This window comes from Zerene cesonia, chromosome 26 (genome assembly GCF_012273895.1).
Source record: "Zerene cesonia ecotype Mississippi chromosome 26, Zerene_cesonia_1.1, whole genome shotgun sequence".
Lineage (NCBI taxonomy): Eukaryota > Metazoa > Arthropoda > Insecta > Lepidoptera > Pieridae > Zerene > Zerene cesonia.
Genome location: NC_052127.1, coordinates 2,408,775 through 2,427,952, shown reverse-complemented (window position 1 = coordinate 2,427,952; position 19,178 = coordinate 2,408,775). Strand labels below are relative to the sequence as shown.

General features: G+C 33.3%; 1 protein-coding gene across 4 annotated transcripts in view; it reads right to left on the bottom strand.

Annotated features, from left to right (window-relative positions):
- The window catches only part of LOC119837189 (A disintegrin and metalloproteinase with thrombospondin motifs 16), a 110,618-nt gene that overhangs the window by 52,829 nt on the left and 38,611 nt on the right, over positions 1-19,178 (bottom strand). For all 4 annotated transcript variants that reach the window (XM_038362714.1, XM_038362713.1, XM_038362715.1 and 1 more), the window contains one exon: positions 15,356-15,452. In XM_038362714.1, the coding sequence (XP_038218642.1) occupies positions 15,356-15,445 (90 nt within the window). In that variant the 5' untranslated portion in view covers positions 15,446-15,452. The remainder of the gene's footprint in view (positions 1-15,355; positions 15,453-19,178) is intronic.

Genomic DNA, 19,178 nt, shown 5'->3' with positions numbered 1-19,178 from the left:
TAAAAGTAATAAATGTTATTTGCAGTTATCAATTTTCTTTTTTCTTTATTACAATATTTATGGCAAGACTAGGTATATGAGCCATAATCCACCACGCTGGCCAAGTGCGGATTGTCAGATGTCACATGTCGCCGATCTTTTGATTCTTTGACATGCCGGTTTCCTCACGATGTTTTCTTCACCGTTTTTAAGCAGTGGTAATGTTATCCACATGTGCAGATAAATTGAAAAATCAATTTATTTACTACACGCTCGCCCGGTCTCGAACCCCGACTTATCGACTTTGAAGTCCGAGGTTCTCACCACTGAGCCACCAGTGCTTTAAAAGCATTAATTGACATCAATCACGACCACTTTCAATACTTCAATGGCGATAATCTTTAAAAATGCACACACATGAAAAGTACAATACAAATAATTGTTAGAAATTATATTAATAATTGGATATAGAATTGTGTGATATCACCACGTGTAAGGAAACGGAACGTAAAATTTTCCCTTTGCAATGTAAGTCAGCGAACGAAGATTGCTTTGTTTACCTAATAAATGTTTATGTTATGATGATTTGAAATTAACAATTGATATATTCTAGCCCTACTAATATTATAAATGCGTAAGTGCACTGTCTGTGTTCTTTAAGTCTGAAGTCTAAACCACCGAATCGATGTGGATGAAATTTGTCCAGAGATAGTAGTAGACTGAGAAATAAATACTGGTTCAAATTGAAAAATTGTTTTAGATTTGATAGAATTCTTATCGAGTAAGGCTATAAGGCTTTAGGAGTTTATAAGATAACATTGCAGACGGTGGAAGCGTGGCGAGGAAAGCTTTGATGAAATCTTCTGTTTAATCTCTAGGTGAAGATCAGATTAGGCCATATTCAGTACTAGCTGCGCCCCGCGGTTTCACCCGCGTAAGTCCGTGTCCCGTAGGCATATCGGGATAAAAAGTTGCCTATATGTTATTCCAGTTCTCCAGCTGTCTACGTACCAAATTTCATTGCAATCCGTTCAGTAGTTTTTGCGTGAAAGAGCAACAAACACGCACAAATCCTTACAAACTTTCGCATTTATAGTATTAGTAGGATAGGATTTTAACGTGTATCGCCTGTTTCCCTCGTAACCGAGAACAACTATGAACATCGAAAACATTAAAAACTGCATTTTTTCGGGATACATTAACATGTACTCGTATATGAATATATGCACGTGTATGTCCATTATCTTATAATAACATAATAATTTATTGTGGCCATTATCTTGAGTAAAAACAGCGCATCAACAGGAAGAATTACAAGAAAATAAGTAATCACGTCATACAACAAACGTTTGTATTGACAAAACATAATAACAATATATTGTGCACGATTATATAGGAAGCGCATGTATAAATATTTTAACACTGTAATAAAATTGTAATAACCCTTTTGTTATTTTTATTGATGCTCAAATTAGAGGGTAGATATTAAATGTCACATTTAATTAATAATGCAATAATTATAATAATATACTGGTTCGCTGTGACGTGTTGTGTTGTGACTCACTGGTATTGGAAAATTTTGATAAACGTGTATTTATGTATGGGTTTTATGTAAATAAATACTACTTATTTAACATGTATTAGTATGAGCAGAGTATAAAGTGATAGCATACAGCAGTAACCTGTGAAATGAAGGATATAATCACCGTTAGTCCAACGTTACTTACAGAATAATATTCAGGGCTTTTAATAGCTTTCGTCTTGTTTAAAAATTACCTTAAGAAAGATAGCTACAAAATACACATCGCACGTAAGTAGTCATTCAATTTTTCGCCATTTAAAGATAAATTGGTGGCACTGTAAACCATTGAGATGTCACACGTCGTCGAACTTTTGATTCTTGGCCATGCCGGTTTCATCACGATGCTTTCCTTCACCATTTCGCACAGTGGTGATGCTATCCACATGCACAGATAAATTTATAAATCAATATTATTTTTGCATGCTCGCGTGGACTCGAGCCCCTGACTTATCGGTTTTAAGGCCGAGGTTCTGACCACTGAGCCACTACTGCTCTTTTGATAATATAATATTATAAAATAGGTTTTCGGATAATAAGAGACACGCTATCAGTGGGGCGTGGGGTCGGAAGTAGGAGACGTTGTGTTACCAGCATTGCGTGACGGCGCACGCACCATTAGCTCTCCCTGAACGATCACAATGGCTCATTAATACGTGAAATATGACGAAGTCCTACTGTCTTGTTTAATTCAATAGTAACAACTATAACAGTTATACGTTTGACGGAAATACAGGAATAATTAAGTGTATTTAGACTTTTTACATAGAAGTTTTATTATAATTTTGTTTAATATTAGTAATAATTAATCATTCTTTTAAATATAACGCATATCTAACCAACTGACTGATGTATCAACACATAGCCTAAATTACTAGACCGATCGGGCTGAAATTTGTCATGCAGATAGCCACTGTGTTGTAGGCAACCGCTCAAAAAGGAATTTTATAAATTCTACTACTAACGGGATAAAAAAGGAGAATGAAGGTTTGTAACATTAATTTTTTTGACCACATGGGCGAAGGTGCGTGCAACAGCTAGTTTAGAAATAAGTAGCTTCTAGCTGCTAAAACTAGCTCACTACCTGCGCCCCGCGGTTTTACCCGCGTACGTCTGTACCCAGTAGGAATATCGGGATAAAAATTTGCGTATGTAAAGTACTTAATTTCATTGCAATCGATTCAGCAGTTTTTGTGTGAAAGAGTAACAAACATACACATACACATACTCACAAACTTTCGCATTTATATTATTAGTAAGATTATATTTCTTTTATTTATTGACACAAACGAGTCGCATTTAACATCCTTTGAAGTTAGTTTACGATAATATAGATACTTAAGAGTAATGTTCAAATTTTGAATTGCTTATACAGTTAAATTTTTTCGCATTGTATTAGCTGAAACATGATCTTAGTATGAAACAACAGTTTTGGTAATTGTCGTCGTTTTAACAATTTCAAAATCAGATAAAAGTTCATTTTTCGAGCCAAAATTTAAAATTCCCAAACGAAAACCATTTATAGCGGTTGTGGTAACATAATCCGGCAAAATGGTGTGTTTTTCTTATAATCATAACTTATTCTACGAAACAAGTTTGAACAACTTCATAAATACGTGACAAACGTAAGACTTTAAAATTATATTCGATACTAAAAAAAATTAAATTGTTAAACAATATCATGACCCTTCATTTATTATAAAAAAAACAATTTGTCATCGTCACGAAAAACAATTAATTTGTCTATGGTCGCCAGCCATGACACAATAGTATCGACTAAGCGCGGCAAAAAATGGCGCGCTTTCTTGTGAATACCGAAAGGTAACATTTGCCCTTTACCCACTAACACACTTAGAGCATGTGCAAAAACAACGCTGAGACGTAAATAAACGTAGATAGAATAGTAACTATTAGTCACGGTTAGAAAACACAACCGTTTACGATCTGCAATGGCGTATTTACATCTCTTATGACATTGAGCGTGAACGCATACGTGAAAGAAATTGCATTGAACCGTGTGATAACATTTGATGAAAATTTGAATTAGAATATCGAACCATTGTCTTGCAAGGTAACAAAACATTGTAAATTGTATCGACAATTTAAGGTCGCGCCGAAACTGAATCTATAGACCACAGAGGTCGTATGGACCAATGAAAAAGAAAGTAATCGACAATTTGACAGGTGTCAAGATGCGGAAGCAGGAAGCCCTATTGTTTGTTCAGTGACTTCCGTTGTTGATGTTATTTGATAGTGTCAAGGTTAAATATTATTTACTGCCGTTTAATTTGCAGCCAGTAAATCAGTCTTATCGTACATTAATTCCCTTGAATACTTTAATTAGTAATTCTAATACGTTTCAGATTTATATCTTGTCTCTCAATACGAATATAAATAACAGTTGAATATATGCTAAAATACTACATGATTTGTGAGGAAAAATATTTGCATTACAGCATGGGAAATCTAAATAAGTATAATTTTTTTAGAAACATTTTTTTAGATATACAAAGACTTATAATTAATATTGATAAGTACACATTTAGTTCAGTAATAATTGTTAATCATACTTAATTATTTAGATTTTAGAACTCTCATCCATAAAAATTTGTTCTGAACCCAGAGTTATAGTATACTTAGGAAAGGCTTATTATTCCTATTAATGTTACCGGGTCGTTTCTGATTTGTACATATAAAACAAAATAAACTCTTATGATTCAATATTATTCAGAATTATAACAAAAAGCACAGCTTGGTTCCGCTATAAAATTAACAAATCTCCAAATCTCTACACGTTCATGATCATTATTTCCCTACGACTGTACAAACTCCAACTTCAACCAGCATAATGTACCCAGTAAAACGCCTCTAACAATACCCAGACGCACGGCCTTGCAACGCCTCGATTTTAGCCATTACCTTTACGATTTTGCAAGAACGCCGAGTGCAATAATAATTCATACTTTCGGTCACGGATAGCGATATTAATAGAATAAACTTGTCGCATTTATTAAGCCGTTATCAATATAATCAATGTATTGATTACTGGTAACAATGAAATCCTGTTCCGGGACCCAATCCGCGTGTTTGAGCTAATTCTAGACTGTTATTGGGTCAATTATTTTTCAAGGATCTTTGATTATATACATAATAATGAACGAGACTTTACTTGCAATGTTTTCCGTGCTAACCCCTTTCGATTTTACAATGTGATTCTGTTTATTGTATTTGTCTCATAAAATGAAGAATGCGGATAGTTAACCCCATATCCGGGGCTATTTATATTCCTTACCAAACATTGCTGTTATATAATTATGCCCATTATTGATGTGTCATTTACACATAATTATGACGATTTACAAATAAACAGCATTGTACACAAAAGCAATTTTATTTTGATTCAAAACTTAAAAAAACAACGAATTACCACCATAAAATTTAAATTCTGCTCACCCTGCTTCGAGCCCTCGACCTTCAATTACAGTCAGGGTTTTAGCCACTGACTCATTCTATGTACTTTTTCTTTGAACCGTCTAATATTGCCTTTGCGGGGAGGTTGGTAAACTTTACATTATTCGATTGCACTTAAATCTCTCGTCACGATCTTGCACCTTTGGCAAACGAAGGCAGAACTAAAAAAAGGTCTTTTGCCTTAACATTTATTTATTATTAGTAATTCCACTGTTTATTGAAAACTTTACGGCTTAAAATCGAAGTGCAAAAAGATTTTTTGATGAGTTCATGATTAACTTTATGCTTTCTTAAAAATCTGACCTACTATAATTGTAGGCAAATTATACTATTCCCATAAACATTTTATAATAAACCCTTAACCCAATTAAACTATACTGGTTATAAAAGTATGAAATAGCATTCAGTATATAACTTAGCTGCTCGTATGTTAAGAAATATTCGTAACTAACACACACATATGCCTTCTGACCATCAGTTCTAAACGTATGGACCTCTATGCACCGCATATGCTGACACCTAGGCGTTATTCTAACGCATCATATATATCCATATGTTTCGATTTTCAGCACCGACAGTCAGCGTCCCATTAGCGTCACATCAAACCAGCTTAAGATGCTTTGTTATTTGTTAGCTTACAAAGTATTTTAATGATAGTCGTGTAGATGCATTAATTCCCCATATCCTGTAGTGGGCTAATGAAAATCTTACGTTATCATATAATTGCATATTTTCACCGTCCGACGTAAGGACGTCCGCTACGACCGCACTAACAGCTTTCCTTGTTCGTACACCTTGGTGCAAGTTTTAATAGTATTCACGCTGATAAATTCTCCATCAAACTTCATTTTTCGATAGATTTCGCTTTCCTTTGACTTACCAATATATCTTATGTATCTACTATCCTTCACGGTTAAATAAGTATGGATTTAGAAATTAAAAACTGTTTAACGGATTTTAAACGCGATTTATTCATTATATTATTAACCCGACGTTTCGAATACTTTACAGCGAGCTTGGTCACGGGGAGACGGTTGTTTTAATTTCTAAATGTATAATACTCGCGTAAAATCAAACACGAGAAAATACTAAGTATGGATTGTTTGGATCGATAAAATATATTAAGTGATCGATTTATATTCTATATAACAACTAATAAACTCTATCCGGCAAACGCTGTTTTGTCTGACTTTTTTCATTTATGGGTATAAAAAATAGATGTTGTCCTATTCTCAACCCTACCCGTTATGCACACAAAATTTCGTGATAATCAATCCAGCCGTTTTGTAGGAGTATGGTAACTAACATTGTGACACGAGAATTTCATATATATAGAGATAGTATTGGTTTGGACTTTAGGCGGATATAAATTCCAACTTGATATGTTTTTTTTTATATATAACAGAGCGGGCAACCGAGCAAGTGGGTCACATGAAGCTACGCCACTGCACATTCTTTTATAGCTTTTGTGGAGCTGTTGGCGGTTGTTGTATTAATCGTATTCGTGTATTGATTATTGTGTACTGTGAACATGAACTGTGACATTTGTATATAAAACATATTCAATATTGTAACGATTTTAAATTCATTAATAGAACTTTTATAACCTTCCAGCTTTATAACTATTTTGTTTTGTATCGCTGGTTCCTCAGTTACACCAAATGCATCGTGAGTCTTTTAAAATGGATGAAATTTTTATGTCCACCACATGATTATGGCATCCACGCAATGACCATGCATGATCGCAGCGACACCAATACCGAATAAGATCGAAATTCTCACGCAAACCACGAATTCGCAATTAAAATCACCAAATTGCCACACGATTCACGCCTTTATATTAACCCGCATAAGGAAGTGAATACATCATGCCCAGATATCGTGTAGAATGACAACGTGTCTAATTCAGTCCAAGATCAGAATTGAAGGTTTTGCGGTCGAAATAAATTTGCGTAATGCGGTAACTATAGTCTTGGTTTATGGTTAATTTAATTGTTGAGAAAAAGTGAGATGACTGAAGCGAAAAGGCGATAAATTTTGTTAGGTAACGATAACTTGTTTCTAATAATAATTGATCGACGATCGGCTCATTAAAATTTGTGTATGGCAATTGAGTCTAATCGGGTTTTCGCGCGTTTTAATCGTCTTACGTAATATTCACGTCTTCTGTATTTTATATTGCACTAATATTTGGTAGTGTCTATATTGATATGAAGATTGGGATAATTGGGAAAATTAGTGTGTACAGAATTTTTGTAACTTCTAGGATAAATTGACTTGGCTCAAAAAACAATGTTAATTATTACATAGCTAGTTTCTAAATGCATGGGTTTTATTTCTGTAAATGTTTATGGGCGTTGATCAGGTGAACCACCAGCTCAGTTGTCTACTATAGCACAAAAAGAAACAATTATACTTCCTTAAGAAACCTTTTTACAAATCTATAATTTATAATATGAAGCTGAAGAGTTTGTTTGTTTGAACGCATTCATCTCAGAAACTACTGGACCGATTTCATAAATTCTTTCCTCGTTGTCTATGTACGTGATTCATTAGTGCTGCAGGCTATACGTACCACGGGTGAAGCCAGGGTGAACGCCACTAAGATATATATTACAGATAATATAAACGCCAAGAACCAGGCACGGAACTTCCTATAATCCTTTCTAGCCCCCAAGGGCGAATAAAACGCGACGAGGAAACCAACAGGGTCAGGGTTGTAGAACTAGTCTCTATTTGTTAAGTATCTTAGTTTTTTTAGCTTGGCATGCCTAAGACTTGTTCACGTCTAGTACTAGACTAAGATATGATAATGGAAATAAGATTATTTAAGCTTAAGTTAATATTAACTATATTATGTGTATTGCGTGCCATATTTGTTTAGAAATTAACTAATATAAGACTGACAAACCGTCTCCCTTCGACCACGCTCGCTGTAAAGTATTCGAAACGTCGGGTTGATAATATAATGAATAAATCGCGTTTAAAATCCGTTGAAAAGTCTTTAATTTCTAAATGTTTAATACTCGCGTAAAATCAAACACAAAAAAGTACTATGCCATATTTGTGTTTGTTATTTTACACTCTTAAACGTTTATCGTAACACTAGGTGCGCCCCGCGGTTTCACCCGCGTAAGTGCGTATCCCGTAGGAATATCGGGATAAAAAGTTGCCTATATGTTATTCCAGTTATCCAGCTGTCCCAGTACCAAACTTCATTGCAATCGGTTCAGTAGTTTTTTTCGTGAAAGAGCAACAAACACACACACATCCTTAAAAATTTTCGCATTTATAATATTAGTAGGATTTTAAACAGCACTAATTCAAGTATGTATGAGAATATCACATTCCTACACTGGAATTAGTACTGTTTTAAGGCGTTAGGCCTATATAGGTCTGCAATTATTTCCGCACTGGATTTAACACTGCTTTAAAACTCTAACCTCTCCGATTTATGATGTGCCATGCACACGAAATAAGGTAATCGGTTTTTACATATTAAGACTTCAATCACATTTATCATCAGCCCAAATATGACCACTGAGCCACCACTGCTTCAATCACATTCAATCATGTTACAGTAGTGTAAAATATATATACATATATAAACATAAAATCATTGAAAATGGTAGTTGAGTAATTTTTTCTAGTTCTTAATATTTTAATATAAATAATATCTAATAAAAATAAATTATTTAAAAAAGGAAGTTTGCGATTTGTTCTTTCTTTTTATGAAAAACAACGTAAATAAAATACGTATATTACATTAAAAGAAAATTTACATTTTTTTATTGGAAATATTTATGCTTTTCAATGAATAAATAAATCACGTTATAAAACATTTCTCTTGATTGAAATAGAATAGACTATAATGTATGAAATAGAATAGACTATATTCAAATAAAAAAGAAATTAAATAAATAGGAATTTTTCTTACGTTAAATTTCACTTCCGTCAATTAAAATTGTTTGCGCCTTAATTTCAATGCATTTTACGTCATTATTATATGAAGATGTTGTTTATATCCTAAAAAGAGTTTCCTCAAAGCAGATCATTGATGTTAATTTAATAGATCTAGGAAGAATGACAGAACAAAATTTTTACGACCACGCTGAAATTATATCATTAAAAAGACATAAAATACTACTTAGTCAGTGTTTACATTTTGCAAGTTTTATTTTATTCGATGTCAAAAACTAAATAACGCAATAAAAATTCAAAGATGTAACGAATGGGGAGAAAATTTTCAGATCTGTTTAACAGATTAATTTTTATTACAAGTGATCAACCATATTATGTAAGTACTGTGATCATTTTTATTTGATTACAGAAGTAGCTGTGCCCCGCAGTTTCATTCGCGTAAGTCTGTATCCCGTAGGAATATCGGGATAAAAGTTGCCTATGTGTTATTCCAGTTATCCAGCTATCTACGTACCAAATTTCATGGCAATCAGTTCTGTAGTTTTTGCGCGAAAGAGTAACAAACATACACGGCCAGTCGTGCCATTTACGCAAACTCTGTCTAAAAAGCCCTTTTCTAAAAGGTTATCAATGTGTTATATACTACATTGCCTATTGCCCACAATTAGTAATGTGGATACAACAACTTGTTACAGTACAATTGGTAGATCTGTCCAGGTACACCCCCACAGAAGGTCGGCGTGAAATAGTAGGATGTAAATGATAACCAATTTCAGTTGGGGAGCCGGAGGCCCGTTTTTATTTACGTCATCATTCCAAATCCATTCCTTTATTTCCGTTGCCAATCCTTTCGTATACCTTATCCTTTAATAGCAGGCAATGTATATGGGATCTATTTCTGCAAATGAAAGCGCGGCGGTGATTGCTCTCATATAAAAAAGCCTGCTCGTACGTGGAACCAGAGCCAGTGCATCTTTACGTTTTCCAATATTCACTGCATAACAATAACGTGTTCAAACTGATTGATGAATACTAAATTTTAACGGTCTAGGCGTAAGGTCAATACTCCCCAATGTAATAGTTGCCGACATGACGTTATGTCGTTAGGATCATTTAGATGTGTTTAATATATCAGTGAGCGAAACTAATTTGGCATATAATTATTTATAAATGCAGAATTGATATGTATTCATGTGCTGTTTGATTATTGTTATAGGATTTCAGAGTTGAACAACAATACTATTATTGTATGGTGTGGATGCTTTTAAATGAAACAGTCGTTTAAACTTCCTAAAGTCTGTTTATTCACTTAATATTTGCTGGAATACAAAAATAATTCATAACTATAGAGATGTAAATATAAATACTAAAACCGTGTGAAGGAGAAATGGTTACTCTCGCCTATTTTAGTTCAATTTTATTCAGGGGCAAACTATTTTCTGTCGAATGTAAAAGTATTTAATCATTATGGGATTTTCCAACAACACAGGATAATGCTCACGAGCCAGGAACATGACTATAAGCAAAAAGCATAATAACACTTTTGCTTGTATAAATAAATCGTGTAGCAGGGGTCATTAACATGTTTATAAATAAAACTAAAAAGCGACAAACACTATTAGGATAATAAATTTCTTTGAAATGTTAGACGTGTAATTTCACAAATGGCCAACGATTTATTACACCTCATTTGCATTCAAACTGGCAACACCTGTGTTCCTTTAAGGACGAGATTCGATATTTTATTGGTGTGCTTGTATTCTTATCATATATTTCGTAATATATAGGTATCTACAGAATCTATTGAAAAATAACAAAGTAAATCAGATTACAGTTAACTGTTAAAATTATTGAGTTATGACTGTAAATTGTATAAAGATAGTCGTCTTGAATGATAGTGTAAGGTTTAACAAACTCGTGTCAATAAAGAAATTAAATCAAGGCATAATAAACTAGGGTAATCTACTTAGAATTGTTTTCAATATATTTCGTTAATTGTATTTGTCTAAAGTATATAATTATCAACAGGCGAAAATCATTTGTTGAATCAAATTATGTCCAGACAAATACTTACTGTCTAAATAACAAAAAATTTATATTGTTTTTAGGCAATAAAAAACTGGCTCAATTATTGCTTTTGATAAGGACAATTAACTAAAAACTTATTATGTAAATCTGAGGAAAATCGTGTACGTATTAAGATTACGAAGTGTCTGCAACAGTTAGGATACAAAAAAAAAAAAAATCATTTAGAAATAAAAAACGTGGTCACGGGGAGACTGGACCACGCTCGCTGTAAAGTGTTCGAAACGTCGGGTTAATAATATAATGAATAAATCGCGATTAAAATCCGTTAAAAAGTTTTTAATTTCTAAATGTATAATACTCACGTAAAATCGAACGCAAGAAAATACTAAAATAATTCATATTTTGATATGAAACTTTGTCATTTGTTGTCATCTCGTCCCTCACGATCACACAATTACAAATTACCGTCTACCAAGATCGTTGGCCACGATCAATTAATCACCAATCCACCAAATAAATGTTATCCGAACAGCTGAGGACAGACTCGGAATACAAATGAAACGACAAACATGAATATTTAAAAACAATCAATTCGATTGTTTGAGGAACTAATAAAGACGTGTGTCGTCTTGGCATATTCATTAATATCAAACCATTTGCATGCGTGATGAATCGAGATAAAAATTTAAGCTGAAACTACTGTTTTCGTGTTATTGTCAATTAGCGGAAACGAGTCAAATAACATCTGAGGGTTACCGTGACGTCTTCAATCAATACTAATTCCATTGTCTGAAACACAGAGCTGTGTCTAGCGCTGTCATTTGCCTACACTTGAATTAGTACTGCTTTTAGGCGTCACAGTGATCCCCCTGACACGACAGAACAGATAATGACATCAGTTTCATCACAATGATATTACAAATTTGAATCTATTCTATTTTCCATCTCCTATTGCGCTTTATTTATGGCTTAATTTTGTGACAAAATGGGCCATTGATTTACCGTGACAATTTTCAAATTCGATATCGCGAAATAGTGACAGATGTCTAAGTTTCTAAGAAGGATTGAAAAATTGATTAAAAGATTCACCATGTCAATCGATTTTCACTGTCTATCTTTGCTTTTCAATATAGTGTATAGAATTAATCCTGATATAAACTGAATCCAATGTGTTAAGACCGCCTGCTTGGTACAGTGGGTAAAGCGTGAGCATAAAACCGACAAGACCTGGATTCAATTCCTGTTGGGGACGCACAAAAAAAAATGTCTCGGTATGGCAGGACACAGAAGGCTGATCACCTACTTGTCCGTAAAGAAAATCGATCAGTGACACTGATGTATATCATTTGCCCCATACCCCACTAGGGGACACGGGACTTCACTTTAATATGTTAAGACCAGTTTATATAATTTTTCAAAAGCTGAAAATGTTCATCGCTTCTTCACTTCTTCACACAATTTCGCGTCGCAATCGAATCGTGTATTATTATTTCTGAACGATAATATGTACGCATGTGTGCGTGCGGCCCAGTGTACCGACAGAGCCGGCCGTCACCGTGTATATGTGTGCGTGGGCTATTTTAGATCTTATAGGCTCTTTAAATAAAACCATATATCAGGTACTCTGATATAATTTGCAAATCAGCTTTCATTGACCGTTCAGGTTACAGTATTAAGTAATCCTTATTAAATAAACATATTTAGATCCATTAGGTATTCGTAAAAGCGTAATGAATAATTAACGCGATCTCGTTATATGTTGCTATTACATAAATATACTATCTAATATATATTCGTTTAGTTGGATTTTTCTGATTTGCGCATTATCTACACTAATTTTATAAAGAGGAAGAATTTTTATTTTTGTTTGTTTGTAATGAGTAATCTCAAAAACTGCTGGACCGATTCTTTCACCATTTGAAAGCTGCAATTTTACTGAATGCTTACGAACAGCCTATTAATAAATTCAAAGGGTTTTAGGGCGCCATACCTACAAGGTTAAATCGGCACCTTATTACTACAACTCTGCTGTTCGTTTGTCTATCTGTCTTCGTTTGTCTATGCGCGCCTGTTACCATGAACTGTGTAACTACACAGTTGATATTTTCAGGTATGATCGAGGTTAAACAACAGCTGGCAAAGTCATACACCGGACGGATGAACAGTTTTTATTTTATTCTATAGATAACTGCGTTCTTTTTCAAAGTCAACTATATAAAATCATTGAATTGTTTTTGAAACTAGCTGTCAAATGACCGAAATTCGGATTCAAGTAAATCACAATATCTCAATATTGCTTGGTCTGTGGTACATTTAGTCATTGTGTTATGTATATTTGAAATCGGCCCAGTGGTTTTTGCGTGAAAACATTACAAATATACAAAAAGATAAAAGTATCCGCTTTTTCATATTAGCGTAGATAAATTCATTAATTTCTAGAACATACGTTTATTAGCCTCACCTGTATGACTGCATATTGATAGCTTATGTTATAGTAAGATACTAAATAGTGGGTTATTAATGATCGCAATTCCAAAGTCATTAAAGAAATACTAAGAAAATAGTAAATGTGTGAAGTAAACAGATATATCAAATTAACATTTTCCGCGAAATATATCAACTGTTTATTTATCATTGACTCTTAGGGCTTTTAATGATTTTAAGAATTTCTTTTTATAATTTATCTGTAATGAATATGTGAATAAATAGGTATCAGTAGGTATCATCGCGCGTATAACGCATATAACGCATTATAAACGCATTGTGAAACTATATTCCGAGTTTGTAACTCCTCTCTATAACAAATATCTAAATCCAATGTTCTAAATCTTTTATATTTGTCATTATTTTTAAAGAAACAATCACAATTAAACGTAGGTATCTTGCGGCTGCATTTAAGGGATACGAAATAAGAAAAAGATTGACAAGAGGAATAAAGGACAGGACTGGGAAGGGTAAGGAAAAGGATATGGGCCTCCGACTCCCCCATTCACCGCACGAAATATAGTATTGTGCTACCATTTTTACCGATTTTCTGTGGGGGTGTGGCAACCCTGGTGTCAGCTGGCCCAATTCGTGGCGAAGCGTGCTCGATTCCCACATTAGAATGTAACGTAATTAGAAGATATATTTAAATTTAAGTCTTTATGTATGATTATTGCGCCTATTTATAAATATTATTTGCAGATTGGAGCAGTGTTCAAAATAATATATTATAATAGTTAAAAAAAACTAAAAAACACGCTTTTATCATATTTTGCAAATTGAAAAATGGAATAATTTTATCAAATTAGTGTATTGTCATCGGTCCTCAATAAATCTACAAAGTTTGAACGAAATCTGGCCGTTTAAAGTGGGTCAAAATCGCGCCCAAAGAAGTCGGTTACAAACAAACATACAAACAAACATACAAACAAACATATAAACAAACATACAGGTGAAGCTAATAAAAAGCGTGTAAAAATAAAGCGCAGTCAACAGATAAACTGTGAAAAAATATTATTTTAGCACGTTCTAGATTGAATTCATGTCTCTAATTGAACTCCAATGTGTCATTGACTAAGCCAGTAATCGGATTCATAATAAGTAACAAGTGATTTATTTATTTATTTGTTTCAAAACAAATTTGGATAAGGTTGGAGAAAGAGGTACCCTATTAAATTATTTATTCCTGGACTTTGTAGGAGCGTTGGATTTTTTTTACGAATATATTGATATAAGAGATTCGACCGCTAAGATTATCCAAGTGTTTGAAGTTACTAATATAAAATGAGATATGATTCAAATGATTGTTTGTGACGTTTTACTTAAAAAATTATAAAACTGACTTGTAAAATTCTTTTCCAAAGTGAGAAAAGAGCGTATATTCTATTGAGTAAGTTACTTACATATTTGACCGCTAATATCATCATCATCATCATCAGCCCATGTATGTTCCCACTGTTGGGACACAGGCCTCCTATGAGGGTTTAGGCCATAATCCACCACGCTGGCCAAGTGCGGGTTGGCAGATGTCACATGTCGTCGAACTTTTAATTCTTGGACATGCCGGTTTCCTCACGATGTTTTCCTTCACCGTTTAAGCAGTGGTGATGTTATCCACATGCGCAGATAAATTGAAAAATCAATTTATTTCCTGCACGCTCGCCCGGTCTCGAACCCCGACTTATCGATTTTGAAGTCCGAGGTTCTCACCACTGAGCCACCACTGCTAATATACATATCACGTTTTATTCCATTTTTTTTATTAAAGAATAAGAGAAGCTGCGAAAAATGACTTCTCATACTATACTCGTTACATGATTCATTAAACATTTAGATTGAACCGTATCGACCGCACTAAGAACCGGTTTTAAATCCGTTAAAAATGCGACTCACCTTAGTATTTAGAGAATTTGCTGTGAGGAAGGAACACAGAAGGACAACGGTGGACAGCCAGGGGACCGACACGGCTCGCGTCGCTTCCATTGTGGGACTGGAAAAAAAAATATTTTTATTAGTATTTATTTTTTCTAATTTATTGTGTTTGATTTTACACGACAATTATACATTTGTAAATAAGAGACTTTTCAACGCTGTAAAGTGTTCGTAACGTCATGTTAAATAATATAATTAATTAATCGCGTTTAAATACGTTTAAAAATCTTAAATTCCAAAAAGTATTTTCTTAGTTTAATCCATAAAATAATAAGAAATCTGACCTTTACTGTATAGTTATTATAAATTACCAATAATGTTTCGACACGTTCTATGTGGTATCAATTTAAAAATATACTCGGAATGGAATTAAGTGCCTATTTATCACTGATTAAAAAAAAACTAATTCTAGGCATTTAAGCGGGAAAACGAATTTCTGAATTTGAAAAAAAATGTTCGTTTAAAGTCGGTCAAGGATGTTAAAGAAGTTAACATACAAACATACAAGCACACAAACATACAGCTTATGAAAACGAGTTAAAAAATAAAAATATAACACAAAAAATCTTTATTACCTTACAAACTCTATAAAAAAATCAAGCTACGCTAAGTACATTTTATAATTCAAAACACAACAAGCTAAAATTATTACTGTAATTAAAATGCACGTTCATGCTGGCAACAATAAATTGTAAACACAGCCTATCGCATTTATCTGCCTGCCCATTAATTGTCAAAATAGCATCTCGTCTTGACCTCCATGATATTCCGGATCTTGTGCATCCTATTCGTGACAGAGACGCAGTATAACATTTATAAACGACCTGATTTTAATAAACATTAAACACACATCTTCCTGCATTTGTGCCATTTACCTAGTATTTGATTGAACATATACCCTTGATAAGATCGACGTGGGTACTTCAATTCAGACAACCGCCAAAATGAGAAATAACAAACACTTCAACAAATATCCATTGGAGATCATGAATGAAAAAATATGGGTTTAATAAAATAACTAATACAATCATCCTTCCTACTGATATTATAAATGCGAAAGTTTGTAAGGATGTGTGTGTGTTTGTTGCTCATTCACGCAAAAACTACTGAACCGATTGCAATGAAATTTGGTACGTAGATAGCTGGACAACTGGAATAACATATAGGTAACTTTTATCCCGATATACCTACGGGATACGGACTTACGCTGGTAAAACAGCGGGGCGCAGCTAGTATGTTATATGTGAGACAATCAGTTCATTAGGTTATGACTGAAGTTGAACTTTCAATATGAAATGATGTATAAAATTCATTTTATAATCTCATAGAATGCGATAATATTGGCTAATAATTTTATTATAATAACGTTTTCTTCTTGCAGTATTTATGATTTAAATATAAACACGAGTCAAACAGCATTTAATACAATAATAATCTTTAAAATTATATCAATATACTTCCTTACATTTCGCAAGGCTTTAAAATAAATGAATTGAAGCACCGCCCCTGTTAAGTCCAAAATCAATATATCAATTAAGACAATTAGCCTCCAGTGGTACAATTTATTCCTACTGGGAATTGAACCCGCGAGACCGTTGTGAATGGGTGGTCGACATTCATTTAATTATCGTTTAAAAATGAATAATGTTTATGTGATTAGGGTTGAACAAGTAATTTTTTTACCGATTTTATAACATATATTTACTATATGATGATAACTATTTATTTTTAATATTAAAAGCATACTTTTATAGACACAAATTTTATTAGATATTAGCTGACCCGGCAAACGCTGTTCTGCCTTACTGTTATCATTTAGGGGGATGAAAAATAGGTGTTGGCCGATTCTCATAGATACCGAATAAACACAAAAAATCTCATCAAAATCGGTCAAGCCGTTTCGGAGGAGTATGGCAGTTATAAAAAAAATGTTTACCATAGAAATATGTGTCGATCCATATTCTTTATTTGAACTTTATTTTTGTACATTTTATCTAAAAATTCAACTCATTTCGTTTTCCAATAAATACTATTATATTATAATACTATTATACTATTTTCTATTCGACGGGAATAAAAATTTATAATTAAAATGTTAAAAGAAATTTATATATTTTTCAGCCATAGACTAATCGTAAACAGCGCTTTACAATCAGAAGGTCAGTGCACTCGCCACAAAAGACCAACGCCAGTTCGCAGAAACGTGCAGTATGCGCCTAAGGCCATTTGCCCACCTCTAAAAACGGGAAAATTTCGCGATGCATTCATAACATTTATTCGTCCATCACCGTTAAAACTCCGATAAATAATGCAGTATTCGTTTCTATAATCTGGTTATAAAAGCGGAGTAAATAGAAATTGCATTATAAATCTTATACAGATTAATGTACCTAATCCCTATACCCAAACAAAAAATATGTATGTCGGCTTGGTATTGCTTAAAACTTAATTTGTAATGACTTCACAAGAGAGGTTTCTTAAACGCTATCTGAGTCATAAAGGTCTCGTGTTGACAAAGCAGTTAATTTGTTTTTATATAACAAAGTATGTCTCTCTTAGTAATGGACAAGCGACCTTATCCCGACCGGCCAAGCTGCCATTTTAGAGGTCACTCTTCACATTTCTACTTGCCCTATACAAAACATAACAATAGGTATGTAAGAAACAGGTGTCACTTGTTAAAAAAAGCTATAAAATTACAATAAAGATGACGCATAGTTTGTTTGCATGCGCATTTTTTTTAAATTTTGCGTCGTAAGAAATGAGTTGGGTGAGAAAATTCTACATTAGGAGTTAAAAACCTTCCATCGTATTTTGGAATGTCGGTTAAAACTAAAATCCCTACTGATATAATAATTGCGAAAGCAACTTTGTCTGTGTCTCTTCATGCCTAAACTAAAGAACCAAATTAAATGAATGAATATGGTGCAGATATAATTTGAGACGCAGAAAGGAAATAGGACAGTTTTTATCCCGGAAATCCCACAGGTAAAGGAACTATATGAGAAAATCCCCGAGACTGACTATATCTACCTTTACTAGCGCGGTCGAAAAGCTAGTTTAGAATAACGATTTTTATCGAACAAAGATATAAATAATAAATGCATAATACTATTTATCTTGACTCCCTTCCATTAAAAGAAAAGACCAGAAACTTCCAAGCTAACAACCAAAAATAACAAAACTAACTAGCGCATATTTTACATGTGAAAAATTGCATCGCAACCTTTCAAACTCCTCGTAATTCGACGCCAATTTATTACAGAGTACATTATCGTGAATTCCGTGCGTTTCCGCATTCGTAAAACCTTAAATTTTACGGTAAAACCCGATGCACGCTGTGCGCCTTCTCACAAATGTTTCTCGGTAAATATAATTTCAGAAACAGTATCATATTTTCTCGTTATTGTAGTAAGAGTCATCTTACGCGGCTGGTTGAAAAGAAAAATAAACAATGGCATTTACACCACAAATATTTAACTTTTTTATATTTTTTATCTGCGGCTCGTTTTAAGAAAAACAGTAAACAATAAAATTAAACAACATAAGTGTTTTATGCATTATTTTCGCACTCGCGAGCTATTTCTGCCTGTTATATTATTTATACTGAAAATAATCTTATAAATCGATAAATTATTCGTCAATTCAGTATATCATAATACCATTCGTAATAATTAGAGTATCATTATTATAGACAAAAATAAATAAAAACTTACGACTTCACAAAACAGATATTTTTTCACTTAATATTAAAAAGCAATTGCTTGAAAAACACCATAATACT